Genomic DNA, 23,835 nt, shown 5'->3' on the forward strand with positions numbered 1-23,835 from the left:
TGATGGTGCTGTATTACAGAAAAGGATAGCACATGTGTGATGACATGAAGACTTCTAAGGTTGTCAGAACTATGTGTTGTTGAATGTCCTGGTCCAATGGTGTGCTTTATTCACATGCAAGTAGGAAGGAGTGGCTGCCATTTCTTAAGTCTACTATAAACTGCTTAAAAAGCTGGAAATGTTGCACCAGTCAAAATTTTTGTCACTGTTTAACATTTGTGCAGTGCTTTGAAGATGAAAAGTGCTCTATGAATACTATGTTCTGTTTTTTTTTTTTTTTACTTTGTTAGCCCTCACACACCAGCTATTCAAAGAACTAAGACGTGAAAGCAGTTAGGCTCAAAAAAAAGTAGTAATACCAGTAATACTTTGCACTTCACTCAAGCTCATGTCCAGAAATGTTAATGACCTTTATAAACATGAGGAAAAGTTACCCTAAAAATTGTAAAATAAGTTTATCCACACTTACAAGCCGGAGAAACTAAGGCACAAAAGAAATAGGGTGATATATTTTAAAATATAATGTAGACATTTAATTTCAATTTTAGACTGGATCAAACTTTTAGGGTATAAAGGTACCTGAGTGACTTATGCAAGGGGAAAAAAAAAAGATCTCTCTCACTTTTTGGAAGTATTTGTTGTTTCTGGCAAAACATAGCAAGTAGAGCAACAGTTCTTCATTTCATACTGATGATTTGCAAAGCTTTCCACTTTTTCCCCCTCCCAGCTCTAGCGGTTGACCCTAGTGAAAGATACTGCAATCTCCTCCACCCCCCACCCCCCACCCCCAACATCTTGACAGTGTTACATGCATATCTTTCCTGCAGATTCCTCTGTGTTGAGCTGGGAAGGTCATAGGCAGATGAACAGCTTTTTGCTGTTCACCAAACACCTTGAATGAAATCCTTTGACCGGTTCTACTTTTAGGATCCTTGAGCTTATGTCTTAGCTCCCTGACCTAGGATGGAGTCACCAGATGAGCAGTGCATCCCCAGACTTCCTGAAGTGGGCAGTGTCAATGTGTTTTCTCTGGCTGTGATAAACTGGATAGCTTCAAGATTTCAAGGCCAATTATCCTGGGAGTGTCTTTGCATATTGACATTTTTTTCTGGAGGAAAGCCAGCAAAGAGAGAGAGACTTTTATCAGGTCCAAAATAGTAATTTCACTACAAAACTGTCGAGAGCAGAGGGAACTCCTCACATAATAGCAGTTCTTGTAAATCCTTCCTCCCACGTCCAGGCTGCACAGTTTTGATGGGGACGAGAAGGGATATTTGGTGTTTAACTTTGCCGCTTCTGGATGCTATATGGCAGTTATTTTACCAGGTGCATCATTTATTAACTGAGTGACTTATAATTTCGCACCTTAAGATGTGAGCTGAGTTAAAGAGCAGAAGGGGAGCAGGAGGATTTATTTCTACGTCTGTAGTAAGCACCAGGCTCTAGACTGTGCCTCTAATCAGGTGGTAGGTGCGAGACCTCATTTTGTTTGGTGCTGCAGTAAGCCAGTAGCAACAAAGGAGGCAGGAGCTGGTCAAATGCAAATCTTGATGAAAGATATGCTCTGAGACCAATAGTAAGGAAAATACTTTTTTTTCCTCTTTGTAAAGGATCCGAATGGGGGAGCGTGCTGTCACACATGTAAGGCTGGGAGCCTCAGTTCGGGAAGTGGGTAATCAAAGTGAACAGTGCTGCCTTCCCCTACTTCTGGTTATTGTTGGGCACTAGTTTACTTTGCTCTTGGGTCCTGTCCGTTCTCGAGAGCATGGAACTGGTTTGACTATTTGCAGTATTTGTGATTTTACAGTGGTGCCCATCACTCTTGCATTCTGCAGCAGAGAGCTGGTGGGAGTGGGAGAGGGACTTGAGCTTAAAACAAGAAATCACAAAACAAAAGTCAAACTCAAGAAGCAGAAGGTTGTTGAGGACCTAAGGTGGGCAACTTAAAAAAATACAGGCTTTTTTTGCTTCTGTTCTCTAATACGGAAATAGGGTTTATATGTGTCCGTATGGTGCTGATAGCATGTCCGTCCTGCCGTAATGGAGTTCACTGCCAGAATGAAAATAATAAGCTAATAGTTACGACAACTTAAAATGCATCTTCACATCCCATCAGCCATAGATATTTTCCACTGGGCCGTACAGTGCACACCCGTCAGAAGTAATAGAAAGGAGGGAAACTATTGTTAGGATACAGTAGCCCAGTATTTATAGAATATTCATCCAAGGATGAACTCATTTGTGCAAAGAGTTAATAGGTAGCCTCACTTGACTGCCTAATATTTATAAATGGGAGAAACGTACATGAAGAAGTACGTTACGGCTAAAAAACTACTTGATCTGGCCGAAACAAAACCCAACCCTCATCTCTCATGTGCAAGCAAGTCTGCCAGGGCCCAGAAAGAGAGATTTGTCTTTGAGGAGTGATCTGAAAGATAAGTAATATGTCAAAGTGAAGAAAATACAGAAATTCTGCTCCTTGGGGAAAGAGGGTAAAAGGGGAAGAAGAAAAAAAAAAGGAAAAAAGCATTAAAAACCTTCAGTTTTTTCTGACTGTAGCTATAGCCCCTTTCCTTTGATTTGTCAGGATTTAAATTCATACAAAAAGATTTATTTCAAATAAGTCCCTTTAACTGTAGGGGCAGTTTTTTTTTTTTTCCCCCCCAAAAGCCTTTTGTAAGAACAAAGTAACCACTTGTCACACACAGTGACTAATGAGAGTTTAGTGTGGGTTTTAGTGTTCATTCATATGCTTTGTGTTCAGCTGGTCGTAAGTTAAATCTTTGGAAATCACACCACAGGAATCCTCCGCTTAGGGGCGGGGGCGGGAGGTGACTCTGTCGAGATACTGAGAACTGTTGAGCGGAAACTGCTCTTTTCAGGCTTCCTAATCGGCAGTGCAGGAAATAAACACATCCAGGAAGTCATTTGGCCTTTTCTTGAACTTAAAAGTTTATGTAGCAATTGATAACCGAGGCAAACTTTGTGTACTTAAGCTTTTGAAAATTAAATAAAATAAAAATGGCATGTTCAGCGCATGCCACCGTGGCCTGTAGTTCCTGCAAGCAGCTCATCTAAATGCAGTGTTAAAAATTGGAAAGATTGTGTATTGTATCTATTTTTACAGCTAGGATGTGTCCTTAAGCCCTCTTTGTATATCTTCTCTCCCATCCCTTTTCCTTACATTTCTCTAATCCTCTCCCAGTGAAGCTCAGCTGAAGCAGTAAAATGAAACTGAAAGTAATGGTACAAAGCTGCTTTCTCTGCTTATGCATCAGACTCTCTTTCATCCTTGGCCTTTCCCATTTATCTTGTAAGCACCTTGAGGTAAGGATGGGCTGTGTATAACACCTTGTTCAGTGGTGGCCCGTATCGATATTTGTTTAATGCTACATGCATAAAAGGTCGGCTTTGAAAGGAGGGTCAAAATAAATGAAGCGTCATTCTTGCGAATACAGCTTTCGAAATCGATAGCATCAATTTACTAGCAGCGCCGTTTATAAGCATTTCTAAGAAATATTATTTGTGCTCATATTCAAGAGCTTTCACTGTAGTGTTAGTAAGGTCACTGTGGGGTTAATGCTTTAAAAAGAACAGTTTTGGATATATAATAATTGTTTTACAATTTCAGTAATTCAGAAAGTTCAGAAAATTTAATAGACTGTTTTGAGAGTTACATATTTGCAATGTAAGCATAGATTTGTAAAGCTTTGGCCTTACCTAGCCAACAGATAGGTTTCCTGAAGTCCTGAAATCCCTTCTAAACGTTGGCACTAAATTGCCATTTACTGTGAAATTGGCTTAGCTGATCAGCAGCACGGTAAATATCAATACTCACTTCATAATAATGAATAAAGATGGAAGTTTGAGCTATAAATCCTGTGAGATTGCTCCCTGCATATTTTTTCCAAGACCTCCCCTTATCCCTGCTACCTTTGCATTGTCCGTTTGATTTACATCCCAGCCTGAAGTACAGCAGTCATTCAGCCTTACTTTTGGGTATTACAACATGTGACTTTTTCACTGGTATCTAATTTAAAGGAATCAGTTTGTGCTTTTCCCAGTTCCTTACTGGAAATATTCCAGTTTGTTCCAGGCAGCGTGACAGTATGTATATGCACAATGTTAATGCGTAGCTGGATTGTTTGTTTTCTACTCTCAAAGGTATTTTTACGTTGCGTTTCTTTCTTTTCCGATAGTCCAGCTCCACAGTGAGAACGTACCAAAACAGTAAATCGCGAGTGACCATGAGCCCTGGCTTTAGCTCCCAGTGGAATAGCAGCCCGCCTGCCTGGAGCACGTACACCTTTCCCAGAGCGAGCTTGCACTACCAGTCCCACGCCAGCTACACCTACTGTGCTGGACACCCTGCTGTAAGTAATGACCCTTTTCTGTGGTTACCTCAATGATGGTGTGAATGACGCTCTGGAAGGCGGCTGGGCTTCGGGGTCTGACCGCTTGGCCGGCGCTCCCCCTGTGCCCTGGCCCTCAGCAGGGCTTGTCCTCACATGGATCAACTGTAACGCCAGAAAACATTGGAGTGAGCCTAAAACCTAAGCAGATGTGAAAGTCTTATGTATGCCTCAGTAGAAATACACTTTTTTTTTTTTTATACATTTGGCAGGGCTAAATAAATCCTACTATGACATTACCGTTATGTGCCTTGGTTTCACTGTCGGGGACGTGGGTGGGCGCGCGGTATCGGATGGCTTCTCTTCTGTTTTCAGTGAGGTTTGTTGTTAGATGCATGAAGTGTTCTGTCTGTTTCATAAATTTTAAGTTGTACGGATGAGTCAGTGAAGGAAAGCATCTCTTCTTAGCATTAGACTTATTGATATTTACTAATTTATTATCATTGTCAGTAGTGAACACGCAGTGTTTTGTTGCTAGGCTAAGCCTATTGGTCCTCTGTAATTTGCATGAACTGGTGCCCAAAAATAATGGCGGGAGGTGGGGAGCCTCATAGATCCTGTGTTTTTTAATTTGACAACCATAAAAGGGTCATAGCTGCAGGCTGATGGTTTTTCGTGTTCACGCAGCAGACTGCCTTATAGCAGAGCCCTTTGGTAGGTGAAAGAAAGACTTTGGAGGTTTAGAGAGTTAACTGGGGAAGACCTCATTAGTGTAAGCAATCTTCCCTTTTTCCCCACTCCACACTTTGTTGTTGTAATGTTTGCATTTGAATGTCGCTTGGGATTTTCTTAGAACTTCTTAAAGGACGTACTATCTTTGCCCCCTGTCATGTGTATATAATGAAGTTTTGTCATCCTATAGTGAATTCCAGTAGGAAAATGGGGGAACGTGCAGCTATTACTACAGAGGGGAAATTGTGCTCTGCAGTCTCTGCAAAATCTCAGTGATTTGATTAGATCTAGTATCTTATCTACAAACAGACTTTGGGCTAGAAGTTTGGGTTAGGAATTATCTGAAGTATTAACATGATAATTGTAATGAAGGAGGGGAATAAATTGTAAAATCTTATCTCTTTTCTGAGGTGGTAAGATCTCAGACTGAACTAAACATCTCTATGGATTCTGCTGTTATCTCAATTTCATTATGGTGTCACTGAAAATTATAAAAACTGTTTCGGGGAGGAGGGAGGAGGAAAGACATTTGGCATCAGAAGGGCACGGACGTTTTTCTGGTTTAGAATGACTGTCCCTGTGCAGCTTAATTTAACTTAATAAACTGTGGGTGTTCAAGTCTTTAACTGCTCCTTGGCTCTGATAATTTAAAATAAACATTATCCACTTTGTGTCAAACTTTGACACTACTAAACAAAGCAAAAGGGCTTACAAGAAGAATGCTATACTTCCTGTAAGATGATTTTAAAATGGAGGCCTCTTTGTATCCTTATGAATTAAAATGTCAGTCAAGGTGCCAGAGTCTTTTTAGGTTAGTGCTACAGTTCCTCTTTGCTTTGTTTAGGCTAAAGTTGGCAGCTTAACTAGAAAAGCTTTACCTGTATGCTGTTTGTGCTCGCTGAGCACCCTTGTGTGGTCATTGGAAAGGAGATTTCAATCTGAAGGTCAATTTAGCTGACTGTTGGGTAGGTGGAGATTCAGAATAGCTGGAGTTGCGTCAACTGGTGTGCGGATGAGAAAAGCCTAGACCAAGTGGGTAAGTACAAGGTGGATAACTGAACTGAAGTCTTGGATTACTCCTGCCCTCAGTGCCCCTGGTTCGACTGTTTAGTAAACTTGGTGTTTGTCATGGCTGACAGCTTATCTCAGAAGCTTTGCTGTGGTGCTATTCAGCAGGTGGCAGGACTGATTTCCTAGGCTGATGATAGGAAGCTGTAACAAGTTAGCTGTCACAGCAGTGCCTACCACCACGGTCACATACTTCTGCATTTCCCTATTTCTGCACATTTGGAGGGTGAGGCGGTACACAGGAACTGAGGCAAGGCACTGCAGCATGCTCAGCTCCTCCTTCCTGCAGCTTCAGCTGGCTGTCGAGTTTCCAAGAGAAAACATTGCCTTAACAGTGGCTTGAATATCTGTCACAGTGTATGTGATAAAGTTAAATATTAGTCTGATTCCTGTTTCTAACTTGGATTCATTTAGCCTGGGTTCACTTCTATGGCAAATGACACCAATAAAAGCTGGATATGGAGGAGCTCCTTTATGCATGAAACTTTCCACTGTTGCATGCTCAATTGGATATTTAGTATACTTCAGAGGATTTAATGTGCCTTCATCTGACATAGGTTCACCCAGAAGAAGCTGTAGGTTTTACTGCTGCATGAAGCCTTTGTTGCAAAACCTCCCATGTGTAATGTATCTATAAAGATCATTGTAGTTTCTTGATGCTTTGGAGGCTAACAAACTTATGAGGGCTTCGCAAGTTCAAGGCAGGCAAATGTCAGGGAGTTGGATCTGGCCTTCAAGTACTTAAAGATATTAGTCCCTGGAGAGAGAACCAAGAGAAAAGTTTTGCATTTTTCTGCTTTGATTCAGAGGAAAGCTGTAGGACACAAAAAAGAATCATGTTAATTGAGCCAAATGTAACTCCAAAAAAAGTCCCATGTTTCATTTTTTTTTCTAAATGAAAGAAAAAATATCATACAAAGTATAGTGCTAAGAGACCCATATGTCTCTGGCTGGTCATAAGAAATGTGTCTGAGCCAAAGGTGGTTTTCTGTCTGAGAGCACGCTCTGCAACTCTTATCCGTCCTGCAGCAATCATTCATTAAAAGCAGTCTTTCTACCTAGGAAAGACTAGAATGGGAAGTTTGTTTAAACAGAGTATGTTTTCACCTCTTGGAATTGTCCAAGGAAAAAAAAGACCGTACATCATCACAGTCAACAGTGTAATTTAGTTTTTGAACAAACAAGGTGATGCTAACTTCTCCTAGCTGTACCAGGAGGCAGGATACCTGGTAGGATTGGCGTATATTAATATGAGCAACAACTTGGTAGATGGCCCTTGCAAAGTATATTAACACTTGTTTCTGGTATCTGAGGCTAGCAATTCACCTCACATTTGTACAAATAGGCTTACAACCAGAAACATACAGCATGGATTGCTCAGAATAGGAGGAGACAGACACCTAGCCACCTGATACGCTTTTCTCTTGAATTTTCTTCACATAAAATAAACAAGGAAGATAAGAGTTGAAATAATCCTGGGTTATCCCCATGCCAGCGAATAAATTCTAAGAAATGACCACCTAGTGCTCTGTAATTTTAAAGAAGTACATCGGTAAAGTGAGCAAAAAAACCAGATCCATCACGAGTACCTGGTTTGCTTTTGACTGTTACAGTTGAAACTGTGCGAGAGTCTCTTATGTCCATCTTGAATGTTCATCTAGTAGTCACAGGCACCTGCCACAATAGCTAATGTAAAAGTTAATCATTCCTTGTGAAAGAAGTTGTCAATATGATATTCTTTGATGGAGAATCCAAAACCATTGTAGACTTAGTTGCTTTGAAGCCTTTGTTGTAAGCCCTTGGGAGGATGCATTTAATTTCATGTGTTAATTGCTTCATGTGCACGTATCTCCATAGCATGTGTGATGTCTTTGCAAACTTCATCTAGATGTACAACATATAAGTCCTTCCACCAGCATCCATTGTGCACTCTAACAGAATCTGGTCACTCTCTGCTAAATCAGTGGCAGCCTTCAAAGCACAATTGGGTAAATCTGGAAAGTTATTATTTAGAGTTCTACAGATAATGCTTGTTAAACTGTTATATCGGAGATGCTTATGTGGATCAGGTGATCGATTTGCTTTCGTGATGCTTCTGTCCCTGTTCCACTGGGACTTCTTTCTGGTAACTTCAAATGCGTTACTGCTTCTGATATTATACTGTTAGTGGGATTGTGCAAAGCAGAGTTGAAGAAAAGTGATGTAGAGCTCTTTGAGACACTTTTGCCCTGCTTTCACTTACTTCTAAGTCCTAATAGGATCTCAGATCCTTAATCTCAGGAATCATTGGAGGAAACTTAAGACCCAGTTGAAGGAGCTATTTCTCCTTTTACATTTTCATGTTGTGGACCCTGAGATAAAGAGAGCAGTAAGGGAGCAAGGCAGGCATAGTGTGCAACACTAATGAAAGGTCCCGCTTGCCATGAATGGGACTGTGCAGAGTCCATCTCAAAACTTTCCAGTCACAAGTAGGTAACCCTCATTCTTGATGATGGGCTCTGTAGGACTGTAATATTGTACAGCAGTAATGCATTTATGTAAACTGTGTTCTTCAGTCGTTATCACAAATTGAATTCTCATCTGTCCTGAGCCCTTAGTGATTTACTTTAATAATTAGTTTTATAGATTTATTACATTAGAAAACTTATCCTTTTAATCTGATTAGATAATACAATGTTTAGGGACGACCTGAGAATGAGAGATGCAATTACTAAGTTTGCGTATATCCTTTTGCACGTGCATAGATATTTATATGTACATATAATGTATATTTATACATATGCACACTTGGTTAAAATCCTTGTGGAAGGACGTAAGAAGGCTATTCTCAGTGCAGGGTTGGTCTTGGTGTAGATTTCTAGTCTTCTAATGTGGTCATGTCATCTGAAACGTAAAGCTACTTAGGGATCAAATTCTTGTAAGAAGTGGGATATCCTACTCAAAGTCAGATCCATAGCGCAGAAAGAAGACTGGCAGAAGTAGTATACTGATACATGCTGAATTCTGATGATAGACTTTAAATTATGTGACCGTTCTCTGTAATGAAAAGATAAGGTTTTAAGAAGCAAATTTCCTTAAATCCAGGCAGTGTTCAATACATATAGGACTGGAATCCTATACAGAACAGCCCTTTATTTCTCTAGAAATGTAACAGTTCAGCACTCCATTTTAAATGTTTTATATCAAGGTATTTCAAATGAGTATTTTGTTGCACCTCTTTTTAGAGAATGAGATGGAGTTAAGAGCTGAACAGTTCTGCAGTATAATACTGTCCTCTATCATCACTAATTTCCAAGATCATGGAAGCTGTCACTTTCTGATCTGCCTTGAGCCTCCTGCCTGCTTCATTTTGTAACGTCACGAACGGTGGATTGTGGATTCATGGAATAGAGCAGGTCTGATTAGAGATGAAGAAACTTCCTTTTACACATGCACGTCCTTATAATCAGCAATGATGGGAAAGGAAATAAATAGTACAGTATGCGTAAATTGGAAATGTCTCTCCAAGAGCCCCTCTGTTTCACTTTAAGTTCTCAAATCTGTTTTATCTGTCTTTAACCTTAACCCTTTCTTACCTTCAAGGGCCTTTCATGTGAAATTGAGCCCTGCCATTCTCCAGCCAGCATGTCTTTGATGCTGCCAGCCATTGCTGTTATAATAGCCCCTGTCAGCAGGAGACAGGTAAAAAAATGGATATGGTCCAAAGAAGGCTCATATACTGTTGAAGGACCATTGAGCAAAATGTCTGTTACATGACATTTTATATACTGCAGTATATAAAGTATAAGACATGTTTTGATCAGCAAAACCTGGTGACCGCGTTACAGAGCATTGCCTCAGCCACAGCTTTAAAAGCCTGCTGGTGAGTCTGGGGAAAGCTGAGCTGTGGGCTGGACAGAGGGGCAGAGGAGAGTCTCTAGCCAAGAGGCAAAGCTTTGTCGTCAGAAGCTAGTCTTTATACTTGCTGATAGCAAAACTTATGCAACACTGCAAGAAGCAAGAAAGCAAGAAAATGAAAGAAGCAGTCGTTAAAGGAAAAATGAAAAGAATAGCATCTCTGTTGTAGGGTGTAAATTGTGATATAAGAGAAAAGCTCTGCTGCCAGGTAGGAGGAAAGTAAATGAAAAATTGTGGAGAAAGGACTATCTTTAATTGACAAGTCACTGTGGCTATCAGGTGCAAAGAGTAGCTTTGTGATCAAGTGCAAATCCATATGCTAACTGCTGACATAAATTATTTATTCTGTTTATCTATTACTTCCATCTACAGGAACAGAGCCTCAAAAACATGAACTTATTAGGTTGCAAATGTAAAACACATTTTCACTGTGGCTAGGCTTCTTTGGGGGAAGAGGGGTGGAAATTGCAAACCCCTAAACAAATATGTCTCTTAATTAACTTTTCTCACCATCTGTGCTTACTTATAGTTGAGGCAAGTGGTACCAGTGACTTGTGAGATTGCTTTCAATACCGCCTCTCTAGGCCAGCTTTTCAAAGCAGCAATCGCATGCAGTTAATTCTGATCAGATCAGCTTATCAGCTCAGTTCACTGTAGTGCTTTCATAGTCATTCGTGTGTGACAGCCCATTAAAACTTGGCCAGGCCTTTTCAAAAAAAAAAAAAAAAACTTACTAATGTGTTTTACATTCAGCCTTTGAGGTATCTAGCATATTTGATGGCAGTTGGGATTTGAAGCTGACCGACCCGGTCAGAAATGCTGTGCCTGCTCCGGCAGGGCAATGAGGCAGCCGTTGCCTCTCCTGGCCAGAGATGCAGGAAGGGTCCTAGCTCCTGCAAGGTGCAGGGTGACCTGCCACCTGGCAGCAGCACCTCACGGCCCCGACCCAAAGTCCCAAAACATTCATGAGGAGCATTGGCAATATGCCGTGCTCTAGCTGACACGCAACAAGTGTTTTTCAAAAGGTCTGGGGAAATGATGAAGTTCCAGCCAACCTTGAGTTTTGGAGGCGTTTTGTTTCTCAGTTCTGATTTTTGTGTGTGAATGTTATTTTTTTTTATTATTATTTTTGCCTATATCAAGTATTTATTTACACATCACATATAATATATCTTGTTACTCTTTTTCAAAAGAGGAATTCATGTTGTGATTAATATGTGTTAAAGCATCTTTTCTTTCATAGCTTTAAGTGTCCCAAGCTTGTATTTTAAGCAAAAATTTTCAAATTTTCAATAAAAAGAGTTTATAGGACATAATTTTTTTTTAAGTATTAATATTAAAAAATAAAACCCCTCTATATGTAATATTTGTGCACTTTTGTAATTTCAAATGAAACAAATGAAAATTATTTTTAATAAGAAAGACTTCTATGTGGTAAATTTGAATGAAATGTTTGCAACAGCCAAAAATATATCCACAGTATTAGTAAATTACATACGGCTGAAAGCGTTCTGACCACCTCCTAGCGCTAACAAGGTCTGCCTTTCTGAACGTGAGAACTTTTTGTTTACAAGCCAAGTCTATATAGGAATTGTCTTGCTGATTCTAGGCTTTTATCCTTGCGGAAGAATACTGACCCAAGCAGATACATGCCGAAAGAAGGTATTGTTTGAATAGATTTGAAAAATACAAACCAGATGCTGCTTTTCTTTCTTTCTTTTTTGAAAGAAGGGAAGGAAATTCCTTACATTTACGCTGAGAGATAGACTTGTAGGAGGCAATAAATACAGATCTTAGTAAATATCTATCATTTATGACTACAAATTTATCTATATACATATATTTGTGCACACGTCTGTGCGTGCACACATGTATGTGTCCGCATTTATGTGTGTCTATATATGTATAACAGTGCTTCAAATGTTTGTTTTGGTTTTCTGCTTTAATTTAGCAAATAGTAGGTCCCTGGTTCTATTTTGCAGCTTCTCCATTACATTTTCAGTGAGCCAGACAGGTTGTCTTTAGGAGTTGTTAGTAAGGTGATGAGCTCCTCCAGGCTCCAGTGAAAATCCTGGTATTAAGCTCGGGAGTGGATGCTACAGACTGCCAACCTGTCACATGTTTTAGAGACACCTGATGCTTTTTGAAAGATTGATCATTTCAGAAGGCCAGCAACTGTGTTGCTTTCATTTTAAATAATTAATGTGCTCAGGAGATTTCCTTGTTGTATTGCAGTCCCCAAGGGTGACGATTTTTAGACTGATCTGAAGAAATACTGCTTTAAATAATTTTGCTGATGGAGTCTTTTTTTTCTCTCTTAATTTTAATTGGATTTAAAATAAAACCACTGAATTCAGTGAAGGCATAGGGGATGACAATTTTCCTTCTGCGTTTAAATCTGCCTGCTTCCACATGCCAAAGACCTTTTGTTTATAATGGGATGATATTCAGCAGCACTGTGAACAGCAGCTTCTGTTTACAAAAGGAGCTGGGAGGGAATGCGTGTTCATGGGAAACGCTGATTTGTCAAAATTGAAATGTTCTTTTGATGAAATTTTATGATTTTTACCGTTAGCAAATTAAAAATTTTTACTGGAAACCCAAATGCTGACCAAAGATCACTTGTCTCTTGCTGTTTTCTGGCAGAAGTTCTATCAGCAGTTAAGACACCTAGAGAGCATGCGATCTAAAATGAATCAAAATCCTAGCATTCCCCTCATGGTTGTGATTAATTTGCTAAACAAACTGAATTTTGACCTTTGCTACCTCTGCTGAAATGCTTGCCTTTGCTTTTATTAGCAGTTTCCTTTATTAAAAAAAAAAAAAAGGAAAGACAAAAAAGGAAAGAAAGAAACTTAGGAGATAACGTGATCTGTGTATCTGTCTTGGGTCTGTTTTCTAGTACAGTTGTGTACTTTTGGCTAGTTTCAAGATCAAGGTTACTGTGGGAGGACTTCCCAGATGATGGGGAGACTGGAAGCATTGTGTGGAAGGTGTTCCCGCTGGAGATATGAAGGAAGGAGCTGGAGTTATTGAGAAGGGGAAACACAGAAATCCACAGGAAACCAGTTTTTTTTTTTCCTGCTACTTATGGTACTGTGATGAGTTGTTCCATGTAGGCTTTTTCCTGGATGATGACTCTGACCTCAAATTTGTACAAACATACTGTAAAAGACAGTCTTTGTCCCATAGCATGGAATTAGATGTGACAGAAGGTAGGAAGGAAAGCAGGGGCACTGAGGAAAAATATCTTATCCAAGGTTATGCAGCAGTTTACAGAAAATAGTGGGTGATAACCTTTGGTTTTCTTGAATTCCAAGTTGGTGCCTTATCGAACAAACCATGTTGTATTTCTGTATGTTTCCAAGTATATACTAGATAGTATTTAATTTTGTTCTAACAATCTGTAACTATGAGTGATGGAGGTGTTTCCTGAGGACCAGAACTTCTAGCTGAAAGGTCTGGTTATTTATGTTCTTTGCTTTTGATCAGTGTCCGTCTTCTGTGCTATGTCAGGTTCTGATTAAGGATGTTAAATACTGACAGTTGCGTTTTTGGGAAAAAGAGGCATGCTTCCTTCCTGCAAGAGCACGTCTCTTAACGCATCGCTCCTTTGTTTCTTTGTTTTTCTTTTATTTAGGGGTGTCAATGTTTTTGTACAGTTTTACATGGTATTTCTCTTTATAGTTTCAAGATGGACTGCCTGGATTTTGCCAAATAGGATATCTCTGGTTCTGCGAGGAACCGAATATATTCCATTCGGTCCTTTCATTCTATGCAAATGTGCATCTTCCTTGGGTATGCAGGCATATTCCGTGTAAGAATAAAGAATAGAAAGGGCCTGGAAATAGTGCAGAGGTCTTTGTAGAGATTCTTCAGAGTATTTTCATTCTCTTTTTCTCATCTTTTTAAGCAGCAGCCTTTTGGCATGATCTGATGGTAGAAAGCTCCTGGAACCAGAGCCAAATCTGTTTGAGACTGTCCTTCTGTCCTGGTGATGACCTTTTCTTGGATGTTTGCCAGCATGGCTCTAATGAAACCCATAGCTGCTGCTGATTTCTCTGCCAAGTGCTTGCAGACAGTAAGAGCAAAAGCTGGCCTTCATGTGCAGCGTGGTCACAAACAGTGTGGTGATTGTCAGGAGATCTAGACTGTGATCTGTTCTAGCATACTCATTTCTATCCTGTTCTAAGCTCTACTACTGCATCTCTTGTGCTTTTGCAAAAAAAAAAAATTTTTTTTATTTTGTTTCTCTGTCGTAATTTCTATTTTGTTTCTTCACATGTATCATGTAAATGAGGAGATCTGCCCACAAACACTTAGATGTGTAGCTTATTTGTATGTATTGTTCATGATTTATTTTAAAATTAGGCATTTTTTAAATCCTAGCTATCACCTCAATTTTTGCTTTGTTATTAGGGTACTCTTATATGATTCAAGCTTCCCTTTCTTCAGAAGCTGCACTAGTAGAAATCTTCATAACACATACAGCTGGATGAAAGGTTGGATTGAGTTGTTTTCCTACCAAACTATAAAGTGATTTTCTTTTTAAATCTTTCTTTCTCTTTGGCTGCTACTTAGTGTCTTTTGTCTGCTTAAGGAGGACAGGTGCAATTATTCACCTCCGAGTCCTGGGAAAGAAATTGTAATTCAGTGTGGTCTCTTGGAAAGGAATGTAATTCACTGCCCCACATACAGTACATTATGTGGGTCAAACCGGATTTTGAAAGCTCTGGCATAGTCAAGGAGAGCATGTGGTGAACAATGCTTGGTACCACATCAGGCTGTTTATCTTAATACTTTATTTGGGAGTAGAAAAGTAAATTAATTAATTATAGATTGAGGCTTGCTAGAATTGGCTTTTCAATCTTTTAAGGACAAAATCTCTTGGCACTGCTACATGAGGAAAAGTATTTGTGAAGGTTCTCTAGCTAGTTCATTGGGATGTAGATTTTAAGGCAGCGCTAGTAAGCGCTAGTAGATCTGTCATTATTAGATCCTTTACTTTTTTTTTTTTTTAACCTTGATTAAAATAGGGGTCAGGACTTCAGAAATGTAGCACAGAATTCCCTCCTGAAGAAAGGAAGTTCTTCTGTCCTTAAAGAGCTCTCCTGCCCATGGCTGAGCTAAGTTCCTCTCTCTGAATACTAACAGGTTTTAGCCCAGAGTGAATACATTTCATAGACACTTAATAGATGAATGATGGAGGAGATCTGTTTACAGAATAAAAATTTGTGCTGGGTAAATTAACGGTGTCAAGCTGTGGTCCCTTACAACTGCAGAACGGCTGTACCACAGCATACCTGTTGCTTGGAAATTAGACAAAATGAACAGATTTATTTTAAAGATATTATGTTCAAGTTTCAAGATCTTCTCTCCAGTAGAGAAAATAAGTCAGTTCCTGGTTTCTGTATTGTAGCTAAGACTTTTTATAGCAGTTCCTTATTTTTACTTGCTGATAGATTTGATACTTGCCCCTTTCTGGCTATAACTTACCAGGTTTTGTCTAGGCCTAAAGATAAGTTTCCACAGAATTTTGAATAGAAACATTTTTGTTGCTTCCTGATCAAATAAGTCAGATGTACTTTTCCCACCTATGTTGTAATAAAATAATTGCACCACCGAAACTTTTCCTATCCCTAAATATAAGAAAATTATAAATAGAATAGAAATGAATGCCTTTAAGGCAGGTGAACATACAACTTTTTTTTTTCCCCCCTTACGTATGATCATTTAATTTGGGAGCAGAGCTATAAACTTGATGCTTTCCAGCAGAGGGTGTCTGAAGCAGATAGTTGGTCATTTTGGCTCTTGCAAAATGGAGTGACTCTGTGATTCTCTGCTGTAGCTTTTTTCTTCTCTTTTCTTGCACCAGAGGAGTTAGTTTGATATGAAAAGGGCAAAAGCATTCAGTTTGTTCTTGCAGCCAAGTACAGTGCAATTGGCAAACTGAATATGGAAACTATATCTGCTTATGGTAAGATGCATCATTCCCTTCAGAGAAAATACAGACTGCTGTGTAAGTCTAAAAAATGCCCAGAGCCTGGGAATAGCAGCTGTGCTGCTGTTGCAGGACTGAGTGTACCACATGACAATCACTTTGTTTCTCTTGAAATGTTAGTGAAGTAGAAAAAAAAAATCTCGTAACATCAATAAAAGAAAACAAGCATATTAGAGCTTTTTTTTTTAAGGCTAAGTCACATGACTTCTTCAATAACTCCGCTTTTTAAAAGGCAACCAGCTTTGAAATTTTGTTAACTGAATAACAAGAAATTAATTAATTTGAAGGACTCTACCCAATTCTGTTTAATGCAGACAAACCCTTTTGCTCGTCTCGTTGACATCTGTAGGGGTGTTGCTGATGGCAGAGCGGTGTTGGTCTGTCTGGGCCTTTACCAGCTTGCATGATTAAAACTATATTTCTGTATTAAAATAAGGGAGGGCAAAAAAAGAGGGTTTTTTTCCTCATTACTGAGTGGAAGATAAACCCATGCAAAAGGAAAAGTGCCAATTAAATTATTTTTTTGAGAAGACAGCTACATTGTCCGTAAACAACATGTCAATTATAAAAGAGAAAAATTATAAAAATAATAAATATATCTTTTTCAGTAAAACCTATCTGAGATGTTACCTGTAACATTCTTAAGGAATTTTCTTTTCTCCACATTAATTTAGTCTGGAAAAAAACCCAAACCCAACGCTGATGTCTTTTCAGCAAAAGGAATGCTTTTTAAACTGAACTTATGCATTTTTAAAAGTCAGAAATCTGGAGGAATAAAAATATCTAATTTCTTATACCCAAACTGAAAATACTTCTTTCTGATTTTAAATTAAAGTGAAGCAAACTTAATGCAAAAGCAGATGTAAACAAGGCTAGCAGTCACAAAGAGATGAGATGCTGATCCAAAGGTGTCTGCGTCTCTGCACAAGTTTTGCAGCTGGACAGAGAAACCATTTTCCTCCTTTGCACAGTGTCCAAATTTTGTCAGGAAGGGAAGGTTTGTTCTACAAAGTACTTACCATTACAGTGATGTCCTGCGATGGCTGCGGTATCAGCAGATCTGTAGCTGCATATGAGACTCCTTGTCGGTGTATTGGACTTTTGTACTGAAGCTTGCAGTCAGTCTGAAGAGCCAATGGTGGGTGTTACTTTGCTGAGTGCCTCCGTGGATATTTTACTGTTGTTCTTCCCCTCTTAAAGAAAATATGGATAGATAGATATGTGCATATACACACACACTTGCTCTTTAGATGTAGCAGCTAGACTCGGCCAAGCCCTCGGATGAGCCGAGGTGATGTATTCCTGCTGGCTGCAGCAAAGACGTTCCTGTTTGCAATCATCCGTGGTCTGGTTAACAGAAGTAAGTGAATGAAGGGTGTTTGACTCGGACATGGACTACTTTGTCATACGTTTAAGTCTGTCTTTTCTATTGCCTTGATGTACCGAAATCAACCTAGTTTCTGTGGTGTAAAATAGAGATAAAATTGCTCTTAGAATTTTGACCTCTGTTGCTTTAATCACATATATATGCTGGTTTCTTCTGTCTCTCTTTGGTTTCTCTTGAGATCATGGGAGAAGAGAAAATACTCTGTCACACATGAGGCACAGTTGTTGTTGCATTTCCTCTGTTTTCTTTCCTATGACTTGTTCCTTCACAAATGAAGTGAATCCCCTGCTGACCTGTGGGGACTTAAAGAAAATAATCTTTTAATGTGGAGGTGTTTATGTTCTCATTAAGTGGTGAACATAACATTGATTTCCCCCAGCCTCACCCAAAATTTAATTGCAAACTGTAGTGGCTGGAGATGTCTGCTCACCAGCTTTAATGGTGTTTTAGTAGCTTAATTAGGCTTTGGGTTTAAGGTGTTTCATGAGAAAAGTGCTTCTCAATGGTTTGGTTAAAAAAGCAGGGAGAAACAACAGCCCATAAGGGCACTTTCCCATGTACTTGAGCATGATTAAATGTAGCAGAGGGTACTTCCTTCACCGAGTAAATTACCTTCGTCCCACGTGTATATTGATATAAACTTTAAACATTCGGCTTTGCAATAGATCTCAGACTGCGTCTCTCGCTGCTCAGGGTCAGGCGAAAGAAATTCAGGAATGCTGACAGGGAATCTAAGTATAAGGAATAGGTGTCTAGTTTCTCAGATAACCAGAAGATTAAAATTGTCAAATTCTTTGTGTGTTTAATTTTTAGCACAAGGCAAACTAAGGAACCTGTTTGCCAGATGTATGTTCGCAATTCTGGCGCCACATCATTTTGCTGGTGTCAAATCTACAAGATCCCTCTGAAAATTCACCTCTCTGTATGGATTGTTTCAGTCTGGTAGAGTGATTTCAGGAAAGTGTTGGTTTGGGTTACTAATATAGAAACCAAAAGATCTGATACTTCAGGAAACTCTGCCTGAAATTGCCAGATGTTACCGAAGTGATTGTCACATCAGGGTGCCACAGCATTTTAGTAGAAAGAGTGTACGTTTCTTTTACAGTGTAGCAAATGGATAGCAGTTCATAAACTTCTCCATTTTATCTTCTACTCTCTCTCTCCTATCCATCTTAAACTGTTTTTCTTCTCTGTAGAGTTATGACAGATTTAAGCACAAAGCTGAAGATATAAGATGTAAATAAAGGAATACTTGATCTTCTTAATTCAAAAGTAATTCATTAAATTCTATTCAAAATCTTGTCTAGTAGGCTAACGTACATTTTAAAATTCTTCAGGTCTTATCTCTTGTATCTGGAATTGCTTAAACCATTTGGGACTGCTAAATGTTGGGTGTTTTAAATGGAGTACGAATATATTTATATTTGTACATTTCAATCTACCAAAGTTGAACCAACTACAAGGTTCTCTTAAAGTGTGCTATGAAGACAGCAACAATTGTGATGTGCTTCTCAGTCAAGCTGAAGACATTTTCCTGAATGTTGTTGTTGTAACAACAATTACAAAGCAAATAAAATGTTCAAGCCTAGATGTGTAAAGGTTTAGGTACCAAAACAGGATCAACTCTAACAAGACACCCCTGGCTATATTCATGTGGTCCAAGTCTTTCACTGTGCTTTCCATGGGCTTAGCTCCGCTGAATTTGGGACATGCGCCTCTCTCCATTGAAGCAAGAACAAAGTGGGGTGTAGGCCCCTAGGACTGTGCCACTTGGGGACATTTGCCTTGGGAGTCTCCAACTGCCATGGACCTTTGTCATGGCTCTCATGCCACCACCAGTCTACATCGACTATGGAAATGCATTACATTTACTCAACAACCAGCTTTTCTCTGTTTGTGACTGAGAAATACTTCAATGCACGTTCTTCTTCCTTAACTACATACTCGTTTTAAATATTTGTTCCATTTTAGCTGCTCTTTAAGCAAGCTGTTCTTAGCTCTTCTGAATGTAATATTTAATACTGACAGTGGGCAGAATAACCTTAGTCCTATCACTAATAATCACCTTAACCCATGTATTTGCAGCTGAACTGATCAGGTTAATGCAGAAAACAGATGATTTAGGAAGCATTTTTTCTATTGTAAAAGTATATGACCATTCACTTGTACAGCAGTTTATATTTGATAAAAGCAAACTGTTGATATGAATGGAAATATATGCCAGTCAGAATAAATATTGGCCTCTATGAGAGTTATTTTGTCAGAGACGGGGGATTTGATATTCGGTACACTCTTTAGCCATGGTGGTTGTTGAATATTGTTTATTCAGGCAGTGAAAGTGTTGGGCTGAAACAACAAAAGTTTATTAGCCCTGCCTTGGGCACCAAACTATTAGATTTCATGTAATTTCAGCAGGTTTATGGGGAATATTTTACACCTTCATGAGTAAATGTGAAATTTTGAGCGCTGGGAAGCTATGTGAACATTGTATTTTTTAAAACATCCTCCAAGTAGTGCTCAGTTCTTTGAGACCAGATTGTTTTTATTACGATAAGCCTTATTTGTCCCTCTGCACTTTTGGAACTCATTTTCTTTGTTAAAGAGTATATAAGGATGAGTGCTGATATAAGATACTGCGTAATTTTGTTAAAAATAAAAAAAAAGGGGAGGGAGATGGTGGAGAGCTATATCAGACAGATGAAAAATACCTAGTACGTTGAGGAAAATATATTCCCCAGTGTCATTTCATGCTCCACAGGGGTCTGTTTTCTTGAGCCTAGTACAAATGCATACTCTCAAGAAAGCCATTTTCTGCTTAATGTGGAAAAGAAGAATAAAGCAATTTTTTATTCCACTTTTATACAATCTTGTCAAGAAAGATAGGTGGATGAAGAATTACAATCTTCAGAGATGCCATCAGAACTCCCTAAACACAAACCTTATCACCCCAGCCTGTAATCATGTCAAATTTCACAAATTAAGGACGACTGGATTCTGGTTTGGACACCCCCAAGGAAAACCCGTGATACAATAACAGCTAGTGTGTGCAGTTCCTTAAGCAGCTGCCTTTCCTCTGAGCAGTGATAAGATGAAGACAGAGGAAACACACAGACCCTCCCCTCAGTTGCCTGGAAAAGGTCCTTCACAAAAAAACAAAACAAAACAAAACAAAAGTGACCTATTTTCGTTAGATTTTTCATTAGATTTTCCCTTTTTGCTATATGAAATCTAGGTAGGACGGCAGCGTGAGGGGACAGACACGGCGGGGTCTGGCAGCGGTGCCCTGTGTGCGGTAGGAAGGCGCCAGGCAGTGCTGGGAGTTCCCGTGCCGGCTGGCAAAGGTGGTGGGATATAAAGCCCAGGCAAGCTGAGACAGCAGCATTCTCCCCAGTATCCTAATAGCAAACGCTTTGTGTTCAGTTTCCAAATGACTCTAAACATGTGCATCGCCCCATTTGAAATGCCGTACGGGTCGTCGTTGCCAGCCTACACCTCCTGGTGCAAAGGGACACGGTTCACCCATGGGTTTTGTGTGCTATCTGCTGGGCCCGTGTGGTTGCGGGTGGTACTTGAGGGCCTCTCAAATGACACTAGGCAGCTATATTTAGGTAACTCAATCAAGCCCTTACTTCCCAGGACTGCTCTTCCAAATATCTGATTTTAGCTGCCAGTGAGTGGACATTTCAGAGGCTGCAGAAAATAAGAATCGTCACCAACAGATCTGCCAGCCCAAACGAAGCCTTCAGCAAACGGTGAAAAATTTTAAGATGAACGCCTGTAAATTGGAGTGTACGCCCTAAAATGAACTGTTTTTTGCTATGCAATTTGGTCACCAAGTTTTCTCCAAAAATAGAGCTTCCCTTGTATTATGTGGATCAGAGAGGGGAGACTGCTGTGCAGCAGTAACAGCAAATGATCCTGAGGAGAGAAAAGCAACAAGCCTTCCTGAGATTAATTAGTTTAGACATTAACACCAGTGAATATTTTGATGAATCCTTTCAAGACTCCAAATTTCTTAAAATCAAATCCTGCAGAGAGTTGGCTTTTATTACAGTATTTAGTATTTCAATATATTTTTCCTGAAAATGTGGAGGAAAAAGTTATTTGTCTCGGTAGTACTTTTTTTGGATAAAGTCAATAAATAAAATTGTAAAATAGCCTTAATTTTCCTCGAGTACTGTGTGATAATAAAATAGCTTTCTGGGATGAGTGGAGGGAGAGGTAGCAACACTACTCATTTTAACAAGCTGCCTTGATAATACTTTGCTGCATCACTTCCAGAATGTATAAGTAGTAGTGTTTGGAATATTTCTGACTGCAATTAGGAAATTCACTTTTCATTTCTGTATATTCTTTTAAATAATATGAATATGAAAATAACAATATCGGTAAAGGAGACATGCATAATCTCTAGGGAATAGCATCAGTGAGCATTTTTCCACAGGAAACCCTCAAACTCTTCCTATTGATGCAACAGTTAAAATATTTTCATGTTATGTTCCCCATATGGTTTCCTTCAGTGGTGTTTCCTCAGCTGATGGAGGGAAATTCCCTAGACACATTTTACATAATTGCTTGTATGGTTGCTGTGCTTACATTTGTTCTGTCAATTGTGGATAGCACTTATTTCTAACTATTTTGTTAGAAGCGTTCAGAATGCTTAAAAATGCTGGAATAAAGTATATTTAACACAACCACCCACTTGCAGAGCTCTGCAAAGCTGGAATTCATCCTTTAACTCTTCTCCTCTTGGCACCCAGCTCGGTTTCGTGAAAATATTTTCACTGCTTTCTTTTGCTTACTTTAATGCTTTTTTGGATTTATTTTTATTAATGTTTAGAAATTATTTTGATAGTTGCAGGATATATATTTTCCACCAATATTTTTATCTGCAAATTGCTTTTGCCTCCTTTCAGGCAATGCAGGCTGCTGAAACAAGCACAGGCACCAGAGCCGGGAGTTCTGACGTTCCACCCTACGGTAGTCAATTACAGTTTTAATAGTAATTAATAAAAGGATTCTGTAGCACCCTGCAAGAATCAGCAGTTATCCCCATTATATCAATGGGGGGACATTTCCTGTACAGTTTACGAGCTGATGCTCACTAAGATTACATGAGGAACATTATTGAGACTGGAACTCATATCTCATATTACCTACCACCTTGCTAAATGCACCCACCCATTTTTTTTCTGTAACATCTTCCTGCGAAGCAAAATGATGTGAGTAAAGCTTCCTATTAGCCCTCCTTATGTTTTGTAACATCTGTCAATCCTGATACCGCATTAAACCTGTGTGCATAGATACAGGTTTCCCGAGGCAGGAGTGAAGGTGGGCTCCCCACATGGAGCTCCCTGTAAGCATTTGGGATTTTTTTTTTTTTTTTGGCAGATGCTTTTCATCTCTCACTTTGAAAGTCAAAGTACAAAGTCAAGTGAAATCTGACCTGGTCAAGTAAACTATTTTTGCAATAGACTTGTAGAGGCAAATTGGATCTCTGATTTAGAGAAGTTATATAGGTGTTTTATTTATTTGTTTTTAATTCCCAAAGAGCATGCCGTTGGATGTATTAGAGGTGACAAGAGGGTGAACACCTCTGAAGGAAGCATACGCTTTGCAAAGAGCTATCCAATACATTAATCTTTAAAAACTCGAGTATCCTGTCTTATAATAAAATAAGATGACAAATTTCATAAGGGAAGTTGTTGCATTTGGGCTTTTTTCATTTACTGAAAAATGACTCGGGAAAAACTACCTGAAATTCAAACCAAAAGCAGTAGATAGTGCCTGTAAAAAATCATAAAATTTATTATGTACACAAAGATGCAGCAAAGGAGGAGAACTGATTTTTTAGCAGCACTGGATGAAAATTAAAATAATCCTAGGTAAGTTGTATGTTGCCATAGTTCAGTACATCTGAATCTCATTTGAATTCCGCACTGATGATAAGTGAGATCTTAACAGAATATTTTAGAGCAACTTTTCAAGTCAGTAATCTGTAGGACAGAAAGATGGGAATTTTTTTTGATACCTGCATAAAAATAAAAGAAAAAAAATGGCTTTTTTGGTAGGGTGAATTGAAAACACTTGTCCAGTTTTATGGGTTCCTATAATAATCCTTCACTGTGGAAAGACACTGTCAGTTACTTCTGTTTTTCATTTTGTTTTTTTACATTCTGCTTTTAACAGAAAGAAGGTGAGAAGCAAAATTAATTTCCAAACTGATTTTGTTTTTCTCCGTAATGAAAAATGTAATTTGTAATGTTTCAGATGAGGTAGAAATGAACTACAGATTTAAACAGCAAATTTCAGCTCCCTGTTAATATGACAGCTCATTTCAGCTGAAGAGCCCCCCTTGCCTACATATGTGGACCTCCTGCTGCCAATCATATGAGCAG

General features: G+C 39.0%; 1 protein-coding gene across 7 annotated transcripts in view; it reads left to right on the forward strand.

Annotated features, from left to right (window-relative positions):
- RBMS3 (RNA binding motif single stranded interacting protein 3) overlaps positions 1–23,835 on the forward strand; it is a 712,732-nt gene that overhangs the window by 210,034 nt on the left and 478,863 nt on the right. For 4 of the 7 annotated variants that reach the window (XM_068935481.1, XM_068935482.1, XM_068935483.1 and 1 more), the window contains exon 3: positions 4,200–4,373. In XM_068935481.1, the coding sequence (XP_068791582.1) occupies positions 4,200–4,373 (174 nt within the window). Of the gene's footprint in view, positions 1–3,228; positions 3,328–4,199; positions 4,374–23,835 lie in introns of those variants that run through there. The other 3 variants (XM_068935488.1, XM_068935484.1, XM_068935486.1) reach the window with 2 other exon arrangements.

Source organism: Struthio camelus, chromosome 2, assembly GCF_040807025.1.
Source record: "Struthio camelus isolate bStrCam1 chromosome 2, bStrCam1.hap1, whole genome shotgun sequence".
NCBI lineage: Eukaryota > Metazoa > Chordata > Aves > Struthioniformes > Struthionidae > Struthio > Struthio camelus.